The sequence below is a fragment of the Oryx dammah genome, unplaced genomic scaffold, assembly GCF_014754425.2.
Source record: "Oryx dammah isolate SB20612 unplaced genomic scaffold, SCBI_Odam_1.1 HiC_scaffold_16, whole genome shotgun sequence".
Lineage (NCBI taxonomy): Eukaryota > Metazoa > Chordata > Mammalia > Artiodactyla > Bovidae > Oryx > Oryx dammah.
The window spans coordinates 63,337,111-63,356,427 of NW_024070200.1; the positions used below are offsets into that span (position 1 = coordinate 63,337,111).

A 19,317-nucleotide genomic window follows, 5' to 3' on the forward strand; every position below is an offset into this window, starting at 1 on the left:
CTTTACATCCTAGAGACATTAGCTTTATCTATTATGTGACTTGTCAGTTTTTTCCAGTTTGTTGTTTTGCCCTTTGACTTTGCTTATGATGCTTTTGCCTTGTTTTTTTACTTACTCAAAATTATTAATCTTTTCTTCTTGGCTTCTGCATTTCAAGTCATAGAAAGGCCATCAGCACTTCTGTTTTACCAAGACATTCTCCACCTGAGAGAATTTGAAAACTTTTTTCTTTTTAATTTTGATTTTTACTTTATTTTACTTTACAATACTGTATTGGTTTTGCCATACATTGACATGAATCCACCACGGGTGTACATGAGTTCCCAAACCTGAACCCCCCTCCCAACTCCCACCCCATATCATCTCTCTGGATCATCCCCGTGCACCAGCCCCAAGCATCCTGTATCCTGCATCAAACATGACTTCACCTTTCATGATTAAGTCTTTGATCTATTTGGAATCTATCCTAGTACAAAGTGTGAGGTATGGATCATGTTGGTATTTTAACACTGAATCCACATTTCATCAGATGACTAGAAAGGGGCTTACATGGTTTGTGCCCACTCTTTCAAAGAAAGCCAGCCTGTGCCTCAGGGACAGAATCATCCAAATGCACCATTCAGTTCAGTTCAGTTCAGTTCAGTTCAGTAGCCCAGTCGTGTCCGACTCTGTGACCCCATGAATTGCAGCACGCCAGGCCTCCTGGAGTTCACTCAGACTCACGTCCATCGAGCCGGTGATGCCATCCAGCCATCTCATCCTTGGTTGTCCCCTTCTCCTCCTGCCCCCAATCTCTCCCAGCATCAGAGTCTTTTCCAGTGCCAAAGTTCTGGAGTTTCAGCTTCAGCATCATTCCTTCCAAAGAACACCGAGGACTGATCTCCTTGCAGTGCAAGGGACTCTCCAACACCACAGTTCAATTCTTCCGCGCTCAGCTTTCTTCACAGTCCAACTCTCACATCCATACATGACCACTGGAAAACCATAGCCTTGACTAGATGGACTTTTGTTGGCAAAGTAATGTCTCTGCTTTTGAATATACTATCTAGGTTGGTCATAACTTTTCTTCCAAGGAGTAAGCGTCTTTTAATTTTATGGCTGCAGTCACCATCTGCAGTGATTCTGGAGCCCCCAAAAATAAAGTCTGACACTGTTTCCACTGTTTCCCCATCTATTTCCCATGAGGTGATGGAACCAGATGCCATGATCTTTGTTTTCTGAATGTTGAGCTTTAAGCCAACTTTTTCACTCTCCTCTTTCTTCTTCACTTTTTGCCATAAGGGTGGTGTCATCTGCATATCTGAGGTTATTGATATTTCTCTGGGCAATCTTGATTCCAGCTTGTGCTTCCTCCAGCCCAGCATTTCTCACGATGTACTCTGCATATAAGTTAAATAAGCAGGGTGACAATATACAGCCTTGACGTACTCCTTTTCCTATTTGGAACCAGTCTGCTATTCCATGTCCAGTTCTAACTGTTGCTTCCTGACTTGCATATAGGTTTTTCAAGAGGCAGGTCAGGTGGTCTGGTATTCCCATTTCTTTCAGAATTTTCCACAGTTTATTGTGATCCACACAGTCAAAGGCTTTGGCATAGTCAATAAAGCAGAAATAGATGTTTTTCTGGAACTCTCTTGCTTTTTCCATGATCCAGTGGATGTTGGCAATCTGATCTCTGGTTCCTCTGCCTTTTCTAAAATCAGCTTGGACATCTTGAAGTTCACGGTTCATGTATTGCTAAAGCCTGGCTTGGAAAATTTTGAGCATTACTTTGCTAGCGTGTGAGATGAGAGCAATCGTGCAGTAGTTCAAGCATTCTTTGGCATTGCCTTTCTTTGGGATTGGAATGAAACTGACCTTTTCCAGTCCTGTGGCCACTGCTGAATTTTCCAAATTTGCTGGCATATTGAGTGCAGCACTTTTATAGCATCATCTTTTAGGATCTGAAATAGCTCCACTGGAATTCCATCACCTCCACTAGCTTTGTTCATAGTGATGCTTTCTAAGGCCCACTTGACTTCATATTCCAGGATGTCTGGCTCTAGGTGAGTGATCACACTATCGTGATTATCTGGGTCATGAAGATCTTTTTTGTACAGTTCTCCTGTGTATTCTTGCCACCTCTTCTTAATATCTTCTGCTTCTGTTAGGTCCATACCATTTCTGTCCTTTATCGAGCCCATCTTTGCATGAAATGTTCCCTTGGTATCTCTAATTTTCTTGAAGAGATCTCTAGTCTTTCCCATTCTGTTGTTTTCCTCTATTTCTTTGCATTGTTGCTCAGTCATGTCCAACTCTTTGCGACCCCATGGACTGGAGCACACCAGGCCTCCCTGTTCATCACCAACTCCTGGAGCTTGGTCAAACTCATGTCCATCAAGTTGGTGATGCCATCCAACCATCTCATCCTCTGTCATCCCCTTCTCTCCTACCTTCAGTCTTTCCAAACATCAGGATATTTTCCAATGAGTCAGTTCTTCACATCAGGTGGCCAAAGTATTGGAGTTTCAACTTCAGAATCAGTCCTTCCAATGTATATTCAGGACCAGTTTCCTTTAGGATTGGCTGGTTTGATCTCCTTGCAGTCCAAGGGACTCTCAAGAGTCTTCTCCAACACCACAGTTCAAAAGCATCAATTTTTTGGTGCTCAGCTCTCTTGATGGTCCAACTCTCACATTCATATGTGACTACTGGAAAAACCATAGCTTTGACTAGATAGATCTTTGTTGGTAAAATAGTGTCTCTGCTTTTTAATATGTATCCTGGGTTTGTCATAGCTTTTTTTCTAAGGAGCAAGTGTCTTTTATTTTCATGGCTGCTGTCACCATCTGCAGTGATTTCAGAACCCAAGAAAATAGTCTGTCAGTGTTTCCATTGTTTCCTATTATTTGCCCTGAAGTGATGGGACCGAATGCCATGATCTTAGTTTTTTGAATGTTGAGTTTTAAGCCAGTTTTTTCACTCTCTTCTTTCACTTTCATCAAGAAGCTCTTTAGTTCCTCTTCACTTTCTGCCATAAGGGTGGTGTCACCTGCATATCTGAGGTTATTGATATTTCTCCTGGCAATCTTGGTTCCATCTTGTGCTTTATCCAGCTCAGCATTTCACATAATGTACTCAGGATAGAAGTTAAATAAGCAGGGTGGCAATATACAGCCTTGATGTATTCCTTTCCCAATTTGGAAGCAACCCATTGTTCCATGTCAGGTTCTAACTGTGACTTCTTGAACTGCATACAGGTTACTCAGAAAGCAGGTAAGGTGGTCTGGTAGTCCCATCTCTTGAAGAATTTTCCACAGTTTGTTGTGATACACACAGTTAAAGGCTTTAGAGTAGTCAATGAAGCAGAAGTAGATGTGTTTTTGAATTCTCTTGCTTTTTCAATGATCCAGATGTTGGCAATTTGATCTTTCATTCCCCTGCCTTTTCTAAATCCAGCTTGAGAGAATTTGAGTATTGCTTTTCTAGCATGTGAGATGAGTGCAGTTGTGAGGTAGTTTGAACATTCTTTGGGATTGGAATGAAAACTGACCTTTTCCAGTCCTGTGGCCACTGCTGAGTTTTCCAAATTTGCTGGCATATTGAGTGCAGCACTTTCACTGCATCATCTTTTAGGACTTGAAACAGCTCAACTGGAATTCCATCACCTCCACTAGCTGTGTTCGTAGTGATGCTTCCTAAGGCCCACTTGGCTTCACATTCCAGGATGTCTGGCTCTAGGTGAGTGATCACACCATTGTGATTATCTGGGTCATGAAGATCTTTTTTGTACAGTTCTCCTGTGTATTCTTGCCACCTCTTCTTAATATCTTCTGGTTCTGTTAGGTCCATACCATTTCTGTCCTTTATTGCCAGGGTCCAGCCCCCGCAGGATCCAGGGGAACCCGAAGGAGAAACGGCATTGGCGAATGAATGAATGAATGAGAGAGGAATACAGGAGAGAAAGAGGCTGATATTCCTTGGTTTACACAGAAAGCCAATAAAGCCCCGAGACAAGGGTCTTGCCCTGTTCACGGAGGCCACAGGTGCCCTCCCAGTCTCCTGAGGGAGTGAAGACGCAGAATGTCTTCCTGTTCAGGTCTTAGAAACCCGGGCAGATAAGTGAATGCAGAGAGCCTCTATGCTCCATGGGATCAGCCTGAAAAAGAGAGTAAGAGAGAGAAAGAAAGAAAGGAAAAAAAAGAGACATGGGGTGACCAAGCTTCTTTGAGTGAGGCCCCTTATTTTATTTTCAAAAGGAACTTTTATACCTTAACTTGTACATAGAGGGAAATGAAAGATGCAAGGTCATACAGAGTCAGCCCAAACATTCCAGCAGTTTTGCCCTTATCAAAACCAAGATTTTTTCTGCATACCTTTTCCACAAATGATGTTGTGTACATTATCTTCTGGCCTTGGAGGCCTGTGAACATTTTATGACCCTCTTTTGATAAAGGCTGCTCAACTGGAAAACTTATTTTCCCTCAAAGTTTTTTTTCTTTATATTTCTAATCTATATCAGCCTCAGAAAATGCTAAACAGAGTTATGTTTCACACAGAGCAAAGGTGCAGTGAATTACAAGAAAGAACCAATTAGCTCAAAGGTCTGATGTGGTTAATTTCAAGGCTATTTCTTGTTTTTCTTACATTCCAACTATGTTAACTAATGCACTCCCAGGTGCACAGTGGATAAGAGATATGGGAACTTAGCAACAAGCATTGGCCCAATTAAGAAATCCTACACCAGCACTACTCTAATAACTTTTAACTCTTTGAAAGGCTCTATGTTTTAGGCTTCCCATGCCTCTCACCGTTGGGAGGCTGCGAATAATCACATGCGTAGCAGCAAGAGTCTGGATAAACCTGCCAAGCAAGCTAGAATGCTAACAGAGGGGGGTTGATTTGAAATATTCCTCTCATGTCCAGGAGACTTATTAGCTAGAGCCCTAAGTTGATTTTCTCCAGAGAAAGGTGGTCAGGGATAGCCCCCTGTTAATGTCAGGAGAGTTGGTGAAAGGCACGAAACAGTAAGACAGACAGATTCTGGTTTTGGGGTAGATGCTTGAGCTGGTCTAGGGAGCCCCTCGAGTCCCGAAGCCTTGCTTAACAGTTTTCTTCCACATGACCTTGTCATGGGTGGGATGGCCTGTGCTGGCTCCCAGCACTTTATCGAGCCCATCTTTGCATGAAGTGTTCCCTTGGTATTTTTCTTGAAGAGATCTCTAGTCTTTCCCATTCTATTGCTTTCCTCTGTTTCTTTGCATTGATCACTTAGGAAGGCTTTCTTGTCTCTCCTTGCTATTCTTTAGAACTGTGCATTTAGATAGGTATATCTTTCCTTTTCTCCTTAGGTTTGCTTATTTTTTTATTCAAATTTGCTTAGGTTGAGCCACTTTTTCACTTGAAAGTCACAGCTACAGCAAACCTATCTAACAAAACTCTGTCTCTCCCAGCCAGAGAGAAAGGGATTTACAACAGAGTCATGGTAAGAACAGGGTTCCCATGGACTTGGTAAGAAGGACCATTTTGAGTGGGGAGAGCACTTCCCCACCTTAAGTGTCCCAGAGAGGTGCCCTTTGCCAGCTGGTTGAGTATAGCATCCACAAGCTGGATATTTATAGGGTACACTCCAGCCGAGGAGATCCCTTAAACAAAGTGGCAGAAAGTAGAGCTCTTCTGATGAGCTGGCTCCCCACCAAGCAGGAGCAGCCTGTCTACCCCCTTGAGCCTCTATTTTGTGTCCATGGGTGATGAGTAAGGTTGTCAGCATTATTTCTCACTTCTCTGCTCTGTGGATGGAGAATTCCAGGAAGTGTTACACTCTGATCTGTGGTGCCCTAGGAACAGTGTGCAGTTTTGCCAGATAAAATACATGGCAACTAGTTCAAATGCTGAAGCTTAAGCTCCAGTATTTGGCCACCTGATGCAAAGAGCCAACTCATAGGAAAAGATCCTGATGCTGGGATAGATTGAGGGCAGGAGGACAAGCGGGCAACAGAGGGTGAGATGGTTGGATGGCATCACTGATTCAATGGACATGAGTTTGAGCAAACTCTGGGAAATGGTGAAGGACAGGGAAGCCTGGCATGCTGCAATCCATGGGGTCACAAACCGTCAGACACAACTTAGCAACTAAGCAATAACAACCCAGTTCAGATAAACAGTGGGTACATTTTTAGCATAAGTATCTCCCAAATATTATTCAGGATTTGCTTATACTTTAAAAATCGTTTCTTGTTCTTTTAGGAATTCAAATTTAATTGGGTATCCTGTGGTTTTATTTGCTAAATCTGACAACCCTAGAAAGATTCAAGAGTTAGAACCAAGAATATGACTACTTCAGATTTTGTTTCACCCATGGATTTGCTTAAGAGCATGGCTTCCCTGAGGGCTAAGTGGGTAGAGAATCGCCTGCAATGTAGGAGACACAGGAAATGTGGGTTTGATCCCTGGGTTGGGAAAATCCCCTGGAGAAGGAAATGGCAACCCACTCCAGTGTTCTTGGCTGGAAAGTCCCATGGACAAGGGCGTCTGGCAGGTTGCAGTCCAGTGGGTCGCAATTCCAGTCAGACTTGACTGAGCGACTAAGTACACAGCACCCATGGAGGGGGTCAGATGGATGAATACACTCATACCTGGACTCTCCCCTGCCCCAGAGAACCTAGATTTGTGCATTGGAGCTACATTTGCATACAAGGCACATCTGGTCCATGAGTTTCGTCTTGGCTAGAACATAATGAGATCAGCCACCACCTAGGAGGCTGTTGGACACATACGCTGGCAGCCAGCATCCAGAAAGAAGCCAAGCTTACCTCTCTCTGTTTTACAGATTGACCAGAAGCAGTTCGACAAAATCCTTGATCTGATCGAGAGCGGAAAGAAGGAGGGAGCCAAGCTGGAATGTGGGGGCTCCACTATGGAAGACAGGGGGCTCTTCATCAAACCCACCGTCTTCTCAGAAGTTACGGACACCATGCGGATTGCCAAAGAGGAGGTCGGGGGCTGCGAGGAAAACCATGTCCTGTGCTGAGCTGGGGCCCTGGGGGCGGGAAAGGGGCTGGGCCTTTCAAAAAGAGCTTTCTCCAGGGCCAACGGATCCCCAAAGGCTTTGGGAAGGGAGTGTTTTCCTTGTTCTGCAGTCTTTTCCCTCTCCTCTGGAGTCCTCTGGGCGGTCGTCTGCCCCGGACCCGTGAGCTCTGTGTAGAGCTTGTCCTAAGTTCCATGCCTTGCTCATCCTCTCTGGGAACAATAGTCCCTTTTCTGTGCTCTGACGTGTCCTCAGGTTAGCTGGGGGTGGAGAGCCATCGCAGCCTGTGCTCTTATCAGAAACTGAGCCAGGGATTCAGGGCCCAAAGCTGCATTCACTCCCCCAGACCAAACCTAAATGGCAACTGTTCATCCCAAAGACCTGTCCTGACTAGAAGTCTCTTAGTGGTTGTCCATCATGGGCATCCTTGGAGAGGTGGAAATTAGGGTAGCTCCCATAAGAGTATAATTCTGTCTTTCGGGGCCACTGTTAAGCTAGCTGGAAGTGGTTCCCACCTGGGTCCCCGGTGCCTGGACCTCAGGCTGTGGCATTTTGGGGGACATGTGAAAGAGGGAATCACTGCCAGAGTCTTGCTGGTATGAGCTGTTTATACACGTTCTCCTGGGACTTGGGGGTGTTACTGACCGTACCGTGATGGCGTGAGACTCAGCTGTTTAGCCTCCGTGAGAGAAGCTCCTTGGGAACCAGGGAGGTGTTTTGGCAGGCTGACACTGTCCTCCTGAGCTGTGGCGCTGAACACTGAATCCATTACAGGCTCCTTTCAAAATTACCTCTAAATGTTCAGCCTGTAACTCTTTCCTTTGATTTGCTATGTTGCAGATGGTGAGAAACACGGCCTCATTCCTTCCCTGGGAATTATTAGGGAAACATTTCAGGGCATCTTCCTTGATAGAACATACAGCACAGAGAGGCCAGGGCCCACAGTCTGTGCCTGCAAACACCCTTCACGGTAACTTTCCAGGGATGACTTTCAGAGTTGTCTGTGCGTCCCAGCACGCAGAGGCTCCTCTGAAGCTGGGACCTCTAGGCGCCTTGACCACAGTGAGAGGGTTTCCACCCAACATAGTATTTTGATAGTTATTTTTTACTTTTATTTAGTTCAGTCTTTTCCTTCAGATTTCAACCATCGAACAGCTAAAAAGAATGCTTGGGTGCTGTCCTTCACTCATCCTCTCCCATAGGTGTGAGTACTGGGTGTGTGAAAAGAGCATACGTGAAGGAGGTGCCTGCTCAGGGCACACACGCTTCACTCTGCAGCCTCTCATTGCCATCCTTCCAATTAATCATAGATTTTTGGACCAGTGCAGCCAATACTGAAGTTCAAAAATATTGAAGAAGTGATCAAAAGAGCAAATAGTCTTGAATATGGACTCACAGCAGCTGTGTTCACAAAAAACCTCGATAAAGCACTGAAGCTGGCCTCCGCGTTAGAGTCTGGAACTGTCTGGTAAGTAGAGCCTGAGTGCCCAGCCCCCAAGCTGCCAGCCAGCTGGTCTCCTTACCCTTCTGTGAGCAGAGAGCTTTCCGTCCTGCAGTATGCACCACACACGTCTGAGCACGTTGCCCCCTCCTTGTGACCACCTTCATCATCTCTGTCTCACAGCTGAGGGACTCGAGACGCAGAAAGACTCTGTGACTTGCCCGGGGTCACACAGCCAGCACACAGCAGAGCAGAGCTCAGAGCCAGCCATTCAGCTCTGATGAAGCTGATGCTCTTGACCACTGTGTTGGACCTCCCGTTTTTGTTCTAAGAGCAGCGCATGTTCTTGTGCAAAGTATGGATGAAAGTCTTTCTTTCATCCTCTGATGACAGTATCCTCATTTTAAAGATAATCTTAGAAGATAAGTGTGAATTGGAGGCCAAGAAGCAGGAGAACTTTGAAATGAGTCCTGTCTCATTTCAGAGCTGATTCTTATCCCCTCAGCAAAATTCGCCTCTGTCTTTTTCTCCCCTTGTCATTTCCTTCCTACCCCCGTGAGAAGATTTATACTTCACAATATTCAAACTTTAGTTTCTAATGGTGGGAACAAGAAGGCAGAGATTGAAAACACGGCTTTCCTGGTATAAAACCTGGACAGAGACCATGGCTTCGGCAATGTTCTGCACCCAGCACCAAGCACCCGCAGCACTCAAGGGCCGGCCGGGTCCTCTCCCAGTGACCACGAGCGTCTCTCTATTCTCTTTCCAGGATCAACTGCTACAATGCCATCTATGCACAGGCTCCATTTGGTGGCTTCAAAATGTCGGGGAACGGCAGAGAACTGTAAGTGTTCCTGTCACTGCACGCCTGTCCGCGGGGCGGACGGAAGACTCACTAAGTCTGTAGGGTAGTGGCGGGGGCTTGGTCCAGAGGCCTGCCCTGTGCTCGTGTGTGCTAGCCTGGCTCAGCTGTACCCACGGGCTGGTGGTCCTTTCCCTCTGGGCTGGGCTGGCCCCCCGTCTTCTCTCCCTCTCCTCCTGCCCCACCTGCCCCCTCCTGCCCCAGGACCGACCCCCAGCCTCAGCGACCCCCAGCACCCAGCCCACATGGAGCTTTGCAGCAGGTGCTTGAACCTCCGCATGAGGACAGGGCAGGGCTGGGAAAGCCCGCGGCAGGGAGGGTGGGCACTCTCTGTGGTCAGGGTGTGGCCCTTCTGCCCATTAGTAAGGTCTCAGGACAGACCCTGGGGTCTCGGGGGTTTCCCCAGAGGGGTTCTGCAACATGCTGAGCCTCTCAGCCTGTCACACTGCGTCCTCCTTCACAGTTCCCTTCTGTCTTGCCCTTTGGGAGGGTGTGTCCCATTGGCCTAGGCTGTGGTCTCCTGTATCGGGCCCAAGATAAAAGGCCCCATCTCCTGATTTCTTCACATGAAGGGCTGGCAAATTTCAGGCAGACACACTCGTGCAGTCCATCGGAGGTGGGTACTGCCGCTGTCCCTGTTTTTAGATGAGAAAACTCAGGGAAGTCCTATGCCTTCCCCAGTTCACACTGCCAGTAAGTGACAAAGTTGGGACTGGACTCTTTTTTATTAATTTGTGTACTCACTTATTCATTAGCCATGACGGGTCTTCATTGCTGCGTGGCCTTTTCTCTAGTGGCAGCTGGTGGGAGCTACTCTTCTTTGTGCTGTGCGGGCTTCTGACTGCAGTGGCTTCCTTTGGGCGTGGGGCTCTGGGGCACGCGCTTTGGTAATTAAGGTTCCTGAGCAAGGCTCAATAGTGTAGCATTGGGCTTGGTTGCTCTGTGGCATGTGGGAGCTTCCCGGACCAGGGATGCAACCCACGCCTCCTGCCTTGACAGGTGGGTTCTTTCTATCCCTGAACCACCAGGGAAGCCCCTGAGGGTGAACTCTTAAACCCTGCACACCACAGGGCCTTGCTCCCCTGGACTCCCCTCATCTGTCTCCTCTGCGCTGTGGCCTCAGCCAGCCCCACCAAGGCCTCTTCTAGGGGCCAGGTGCAGCCTCCACCACAGCAGAAACTTCAGTCCCCGAAGCAGGTATCCTTGGGTGTCAGAGCTGCAGGAAGGGTGTGTGGGACCCATCTGATCCTAGGCAGCTGACTCCTACCCTCTGTCCGCTCCCTGCTTTCCTGGCCTGCATCTCTCCACTCCTCCATGGTTCTGCCTGTCCACTGCAGGACAGGCCCAGTGTCTGCTGCCCCCAGTCCATGTATCACCCTGCTGATTAGCCACAATGGGGACTTTTGTAGATGTCTGGTTTTTTGACCCTTGGCATATATTTTTCCCAAAGCTTTTGACAATGTACTTGGACATAATCCACAAGGAGCCCAGAAACTGGCTTGAAAACCAATCTCCACTTCCAGTTGTCTCTAATTAATGTCTGCACGTTGCAGTAAGTTCCCCTTTTCCATGTGGAGCCCCACGTGGTGGATTCCATGGTTTTCCCCGTCCCCAGGCTCCTGGCCACCCACGGGCCCCTCACGTCTCCCCCTGTGCATATCTGGGAACAAAGCCTGCAGTTTTCTCCTCCTCCTGGCTGTTTTTCTTAGTTCTTTGTTTAGCTTTGCAATACAGTAAGGGAAAAAAATCCACACTGTAGAGACACGTGGAAAGTCAAGGCTTCCCTCCCTTGACCCTCAATCCCGTTTGTTAGAAGTAACCACTATTCCACCATCCATTATGTTCCTTTTGTGCACTTGTTCTTTGTTCACTGGCATATATTTACTGAGCACCTTTGATGCCCCGGGCACATGCTGGGTGCTGAGCATACAGCGGTGGACTCTGTAATCAGCAGTACCAGTGCCCCAGTGTTCTGGTGAGGTCCAGTGGCAGAAAGACTGGGCTTATTGATGGCCTTGAGCCCCAAGGTGGTCAAAACTGGGTGAGAAGCCATTTAGAAAATGCCACAGTGGGTCAAATAAAAGTGACAAAAACTTGAGCAGGGCAGTGAGTGCAGGAATAAGAAGAATTAAGTGATTCATGCACTTTGTCTTACAGGAGTGATTTCATATTTGACTTACTGGTTCTGTGCTGGTTCACCATGATTTCGTCACTTGGTTTGCTTTTCCTTATGAAGCTGACAAATCCACTACTTTGAATTTTAACACTGTAACACTATGCTCCGTTCAGTTCAGTCACTCAGTCGTGTCCGACTCTTTGCGACCCCATGATCCGCAACACACCAGGCCTCCCTGTCCATCACCAACTCCCAGAGTCCACCCAAACTCATGTCCATTGAGTTGGTGATGCCATCCAACCATCTCATCCTCTGTCGTCCCCTTCTCCTCCTGCCCTCAATCTTTCCCAATATCAGGGTCTTTTCAAATGAGTCAGCTCTTTGCATCAGGTGGCCAAAGTACTGGAATTTCAGCTTCAACATCAGTCCTTCCAAAGAACACCCAGGACCGATCTTTAGGATGGACTGGTTGGATCTCCTTGCAGTCTAAGGGACTTTCAGGAGTCTTCTCCAACACCACAGTTCAAAAGCTTCAGTTCTGCACTCAGCTTTCTTTATAGTCCAACTCTCACATCCATACATGACTGCTGGAAAAACCATAGCCTTGACTAGACGGACCTTTGTTGATAAAGTAATGTCTCCTCTTTTTAATATGCTATCTAGGTTGGTCATAACTTTCCTTCCAAAGAGTAAGCGTATTCCCATTTTACAGATGATAATATTGAGGCTCAGTGAAGGCAAAAAACTTGCCTAGACTGCATAGATCCAAGGCTGTAGTTATCCAACTTGAGCTGCATCAGAACCCAGTGACTTGTTAATCCTCTGGCTGTTAAAACACAGATTTCTGGGTGCCACTCCTAGGTTCAATAGATGTATTAATTTTCTATTGCTGCTATAGTAAATAATCACAAAATTTGGGGCTTAAACAACGTGAATTTATTATCTTACGGTCCTGAAGGCTGAAAATCTGACCTGCTCTCCCTTAGCTAAAATCAAGATGTCTGCAGGGCTACATTCCTTTCTGGAGACTCTAGGGAAAGAATCTATTTCCTTGCCTTCTCCAGCTTCTAGGGCCTCCCTCCCATATTCCTTGGCTGGCAGCCCCTTCCTTCATTTCAAAGCCAGTGGTGCTGCATTTCTCTGAGCCGTTCTGTAGTTTCACCGTCCTCTGAATCTCTTCTGCCTCCCTCTTCCTCCTTCAAGGGTCCTTGTGATTACCCTGGGTCCACCCAGATAATTCAGGATACACTCCCTATTTTAAAGTCAGCTAACTAGCAATTTTAATTCTGTCTGTAACCCTAATTCCCCTTCATCATATGATATTTTCGAAGCTTCAGTGACTTGTGATGACGACACCTTGAGGCGGGCATTATTCTGCCTCCCACAGAAGGTCTGGGGGCCTGAACCTCTGCGTTTCTAGCAAGTTCTGAGGTGAGGCTGATCTGATGGTCAGGGAGCCACACTTTGAAAAGCAGTGGTTTAAGGGATGAGATGGGATTCTGTCTTGCATGTTTCTAGCGGCAGAGCCTCAGTAGCCCCCTCAACACCTACCTCTTTTCCTAAACAGGTACACATTCTTATTTACATAATGGCAGAGCAAGGGTTGCAGAGACTTTTAAATCGATCCAAAGCCACCTCTCAATTCTGGGAAGGGGCCCTAAGCATGATTCATGGAGCCTGAGTCGGGTCACTGGGCTCTGCAGGACTTCAGGAAGGGACACATATCAGAAACATGATCTCAGAGGCCGTGGACTCCCTCGTGTCCACTCTGCTAACGTCCGTGTCCCTGCCTGGGCCTCATTCTTCTCACAGCTGGTCCCCAGCTGTGCTTTTCAAGACCAGCTCCAGGTCCTTCCTAGCCCTGCCTCTCACGGATGCTCCGGCCACAGCCCAGTCAATAGCTTCAGGCCTCTGTCTCTCTTGTCTCTTCCAGCAGCTCCAAATTGCCCGCAGAAGTTATAAATCTGCAGAAGTTATCCATCTACTCCTCAGCTTGCCGATCCCTCACTGCACAGGCTCTCTCTGCTCTCCCCTTCATCCAGGGAATTCATTACTTTGTTTTAAATCCCCTTCATCCTTTGAAGGCAAATCCTTAGTCCTGAATATTTCAAAAGCATCACACACACACAGACACACACACACACACACACACGCACACGCACACAAAACTTGGCATTTAACCTTTAGTTACACATCCAGATACTTAAACTTACTGATGGTCTTACAGCCCTTAGACTCTATTAAATTCTCATTTTTTTGGCCTTTTGCTCAGACTCCAGACTGCCCAACAGAGTACTCGCCTTTGAAGCATTAGAACAAAGTTCACACAGAGTGTCTAAGTGCCATTTTATATCTCACTCTTTTCTGTGATCACAGAGGTGAATATGCGCTGGCAGAATACACAGAAGTGAAAACTGTCACCATCAAACTTGATGACAAGGATCCCTGAAGGAGAAGCCGGTTCCTTCTTCAAACATCTGACAACTGAATGTGGCCGATCGAACTTACTGAAGAAAAATCTACATTCTGACCTTCCTGGGATACTTTCTTCTGGAGACTTTAAATCTGCTGGATTTGAACGGTTTTTGTTTTCCTCTTACATTCCTTCTTTATCGACCAAAACGTTGTATGTGAAATTGCAGTCCTGCCTGGGGTTGGGACTAAGGGCCATCTCTGTTTTCTGCTTTTTACCAGATCCCTGGGATGGTAAGGAGGTTCAGGGCACTGTCAACAGGAAGTGGTATTTGAAGTATTGAGCCGTCACTTTAAAATGCTCTGTTGACTCTAACCCCAATAAGGATTTGGAAAAAAAAATTCCCTGTGTGTTCTGAAACAGGACTCTACCTGTGGGTTCCTTACCTGCTCACAGAACAAGCCCCTCTGACTACTCAGTAGGAAGGAATAGCACTAAGCTTAAAAAAATTATTTTTAAAAAACAAGGTTGGGACGATCTGATGTGGGGAACTTTGGGGAAGCAAGTACCATGGAAGGGTCCTGAAGGCCCTGGTGTGAATGCTTTTCAAGGACTGCATGTTGACATTGACCATGGGACTCAGCTTAAAACCAATACGGCCTTTGGAATATGACCAAATCAACAACCGTAAGAGCTTATCTAATGCATGTTCATGGTCTACCTTAATCAAGGCAGGAAACGTTGCGAATGTCACCATCACTGCTAAAGACCCAGTGCTCTGACAGTACAGATTCTAGGATCATTAAGTCCTACATTTTACTAATTAAAGGCATAATTTGCTTTTCCCAGTTAGGCATTTCTACCACTTGCATTGATTTATGATAAACCTATATAGTTTTCCTTTTCTCCAGATGGGTTATCAACATTTTAGATGAGTAAGACATATACAACTGAAAAGACTGCTGTTGTAATACAGCTCTGGTTTTACAAAGTCCTGTTTTGATATTAATTAGTGATTAATTAACAAATAACATCTGAACTTCATGGAGGAACTGGGTCTGCTACTAGAGTGGTTTGAGCACTGCACTGACAGGTTGAAAAGTTTTCTTTTCCTCTTTGTGTATCCAAAGGATGTGCAATTCCAAGTCAACTTGGAAAACTGAAAGTGTCCCACAGAGCTTTAAAAAAACAAAACCAAACTGCAATTGTGTTATTCAGATACTTTAACTGTTACTAACTTGTACTTTTCTAATGGTGCTTATTAAGAATTAAATTATGTTTGAGAATTAAATTGGGGGGGAGAATAATAAAATGGAGGTCTATGTCAAAACCAGTGTTATGTATAGAGAAAGTCTTATGTGAAGTGAGGTTATTATTCCTGTTGGAAATACGCAATATGCAATTCACCTTCTCTCAATCAATTAACAACACATCACTTAGACTACCAGTAACTTGTTAAATCAGGATTTGACTTCATATGCTGAATTTTCAGGATTTTATCTCAAGTAACTAAAGACATTAACCTTGATAGTAATACATTAGAGGGTTCTTATTCTTTCATTGTACAATAATGCCTTTAATATGATGCTACATTATTTATAATTGGTAGAGTTAATGTATCTTTTATAGTTGTAAGTAAACAGAGGTGATGTATTTAACCTTCTGTAATATACTGTATTTAGAAATGGAAATCTATATAGCATTAGACTTTAGTTCTTTTAAGGTTTACTCCTGTGGTATGGTTTAAAAAAATCTATTGGCCTGGGAATTCCGACCCTAATTGCAGATTGTGTCCAACAATGCAATAACTATAAAATAAAATCAGATATTTGAAAAAAAAACTATGTTTTTTCATTTAAAGACCAGAAGACCCCTTTTTCTGTGACTGACCTTTCTTTTACTTAGAACGTTGGTACAAAGTGACTTACAAAAAAGTGGTTTCAATCACTTAAGGATAACATTACATTTGCTCAATCAATCAAGTCCTGTGCTTAGCTTGAGTGTGAAACTCACTTTGACGGTTTTGGGGGTGGATGAGGCAGCAAGCTTGGCCTCAAAGGCTCTGCATCTTAGTTGGTGAAGTTAAAGCTGTCATTGAGCTTACCGAGTCCTTTTTTATCACCAAGTGATGAGGATGTGAGTGTGGAGAATGTGGGGAAAGTTGCTTGGGGACTCAGGGAAACACTGCATCCTGCAACTGTGTGCGCAAGCATTCCTGTTTGTCCCTTTTCTCCATGAGGATCTCTGTGTTTGTATCTAAATTACCCAGAGTTTCTAAGGCTTCAGACCAGTAGGCCTCAATCACTGAGTTGTACACTGACACTGAGGTTAGATGAAGAATATTTCTGTACTTGGTTAGGTCCACTGTGTTCAACCATGCCTCTTGTTTTGAGTCCATTTCCTTTTGGTCATGTAGAGGCAAAGTTCCACCCTTTCAGAGAAAACTTGAGAGAGCCTTGGATAAGATCCATCTTAATTTATGCACTTGTGTATGCTTGAATGCATTTAGAAACCTCCCATTTCCCAACCAAAATGTGAGCAACAAATTCAAGGAAAACAGCATTTCCTTTGTTTGTCATTACCATGACAGGAACCATTTTGAGGACATACACTGTGGCTGTGGTGTGTGTGTGTACAGTGCCTTTTGGGGTGGGGACAGTAAGTTGGCACATTCTCTAAAAGTGGACCCTTTGAAACACCCAAGCTTCTCCCAATGGCAGGCTGAGCCCTTTTGAAGTTCTTGCTCCTATCCTGTCTTGATAATAAGGGACATTTTTTAAGTGTCCCAGGAGAAAAGTCAGTGGAAACTGAATACCCAGCTGAAGGGAGGTGACTAGAAACTGAGGGCCTATTATACAGAGTGAAGTAAGTCAGAAAGAGAAAAACAAATATCATATATTAATGCATATATATGAAATCTAGCAGGATGGTGGGAAGGATGCTGGGAAAGGTTGAAGGCAGGAGGAGAAGGGGCAACAGAGGATGAGATGGTTGGATGGCATCACCAACTCGATGGACATGAGTTTGAGCAGACTCTGGAAGATGGTGAAGGGCAGGAAAGCTTGCTGTGCTGCAGTCCATGGGCTCACAAAGAATCAGACACGACTGAGAGACTGCACAACAACAAAAAGTATGGTGCTGATGAAGCTGTCTGTAGGGCAGCAATGGAGATGCATAGAGAACAGACTTGTGGACACAGCTGGGAAAGGAGAGAATTGGGAGAGTAGCATTGAAACCTATACTTTACATATGTAAAATGAATAGCCAGTGGGAATTTGCACTATGATGCAGGGAGCTCAGACCCTTTGTTCTGTGACCACCTAGAGGGGTGGGAATGGGTGGGAGGTTGGAGGGAGATTCAAGAGGGAGGGGATGTGTGTATACAGCTGATTCATGCTGATGTGTGGCAGAACCCAACTGAATGTTGTAAAGCAATTATCCTTCAATTAAAGAAAAAAAACTGCTACACCTTCAGAAGGCAGAAAGGGTAGCTCAGGGAGGTAGCTTCCAATTGACCCCACCGTGAAAATGAAAGTGAAAGTCGCTTGGTCCCCACAGACTCTTTGCAACCCCATACAGTCCATGGAATTCTCCAGGCCAGAATACTGGGGTGGGTAGCTGCTCCCTTCTCCAGGGGATCTTCCCAACCCAGCAATGGAACCCAGGTCTCCCGCATTGCAAGCGGGATTCTTTACCGTCTGAGTCACCAGGGAAACCCCTCCCTGCCTCCATTACCTACTTAGGATAAAACTTAGAAAGTGAAAGTGACAGTGACTCAGTCGTGTCCCAGTCTTTTTCTCCAGGCCAGAACACTGGGGTGGGTAGCCAGTCCCTTCTCCAGGGGATCTTCCCCATCCAGGGATAGAACTCAGAAATCCTACGCTGCAGGTGGATTCTTTACCAGCGTTCCAACATGAGACGTTGGTCAGCGGGGGTTAAGAAGCATAAAGAAATCTTAACTGACCTGTTAACAATCGCCTCATGCAAACCTGTAAGTAACGCATGCCAAGGGTAAGGTTAAATGCTGGGATACAACCAGCTCGAAACAGGCCACCCATGTGACAAGTTCTTTCTACCTTGGACACATTTCTAAGCGGATGGCAAGCTCATTTAAAACGGGCTTATCCTCACCTCCGTGGGCCGCGTCTGCCCCCTGGTCCTCCGGTCACCCGGCGTGCGCTTCCTCGCGGTCCCGCTAGATGGCAGGACCGGGCGCCTAGGGGTGGGGGTGGGCGCCGCGCCGCGATCGCCAGGCTCACTCGGCACCGTGGACGCCACGCCCTGCAAATTATTAGGGACTTTTCGTTAGCGACCATACTGCCGCCTTTTGCATATTGGAATTAGAACCGCGGTGGTGAAGGCAGGATTGCAGAACTGCACCCTCCCTTTTGGAGGTGCGTGTGGCCCGGGAGAACCGACGGGGCAGCCTCTTGGGCGCAAAACTCAGCTGCCCCGTGGTCCCCTCTTCGAACAGGGACCCAAGGAACTCGTCCATGGTGACCGCTCAAAGTGTCTGCGAGGTCGTGGAGGCGGGAGCTGGCTGCTGCTGGCCGGCTTTTGTGAAACGGCAGTGAGGATGCTGGCGATTTGTCTCTGAGCCTTGGGATAAACCCTGGGAATGTTCCAGTCATAGCCGTACATGGGAGGAACCTGGGGTGCGCAGATCCTGCCAGGGTGCAGAACCATCCGCTTTTTCCGAAGAAGTCTTCTCTTTCCCTGGTGGGCACGTGGAGCCCAATCTAAAGCCTGCCCGCCCGCATGGACGTACATCATTATGATGTCTTTGGATAATGGCCTTAATTGTGGGTACATCTTTTTTTAGGTTGAAATATAAATTGCCTACACTCCAGCAGGTTTATCTACAACCGCCACCCCCAAAATAGACCCAGACAATTTAAAATGATTCACCAGTGATATCTTTGTATGTATCCATAATTTAGTAAATCCATGTGGTGGAAGGGTTGAGGTTTGCAAACTATTAAAGTTTTACATTTCATACGTCTAGTCTGCTGTATAAAAAGTTGTACACAAACGAATATTCCTGTCTTTTGGGTATTTACTGCCTCCATAGACGAGTCCGGAGTTCACCAGCGGATTTCGCTGCTGAGCGGAACAGAGGGGCAGGGAAAGCTGGGCTGCGCCGAGAACCGACCAATCTCGCCGCTGAGACTGCCCTGCCGGACGGCAGGGGACCCAGACCCGGAGGAGACCGGCGCTGGGGTCGCCTGCGGACTCCGTGGCCTCCGGGGTCTCGGTGAGGGAAGCCGGCGGGCGAGCGCAGGGGCTTCCCGCGCGCGCTCTGCGGAGGCCTCTCGGAGGCCGCCCCTCGCCCCGCGCGCCGCCCGCCCCGCTCAGGATTGAGGAAGTGAGTCTGGCCCGGCCCGGCCCCCGGCGCACGGCCGGAGCCTCCGCGGAGGAGGGCAGAGGGGCGGCCCGGCCCCGAGCGCCGCCGTCCGCCCGGCCCCGCGCAGCCCGCGCC

General features: G+C 46.7%; 1 protein-coding gene across 2 annotated transcripts in view; it reads left to right on the forward strand.

Moving 5' to 3' along the window:
* Positions 1-15,679, forward strand: part of ALDH1A3 (aldehyde dehydrogenase 1 family member A3) — a 40,985-nt gene extending 25,306 nt beyond the window's left edge. The window contains exons 10-14 of one of the 2 annotated variants that reach the window (XM_040257038.1): positions 6,809-6,973; positions 8,317-8,474; positions 9,217-9,291; positions 10,338-10,506; positions 13,802-13,883. In XM_040257038.1, the coding sequence (XP_040112972.1) occupies positions 6,809-6,973; positions 8,317-8,474; positions 9,217-9,291; positions 10,338-10,506; positions 13,802-13,807 (573 nt within the window). In that variant the 3' untranslated portion in view covers positions 13,808-13,883. Of the gene's footprint in view, positions 1-6,808; positions 6,974-8,316; positions 8,475-9,216; positions 9,292-10,337; positions 10,507-13,801 lie in introns of both variants that reach the window. The other variant, XM_040257039.1, reaches the window with a different exon arrangement.
* Positions 15,680-19,317: the final 3,638 nt, after the last annotated feature.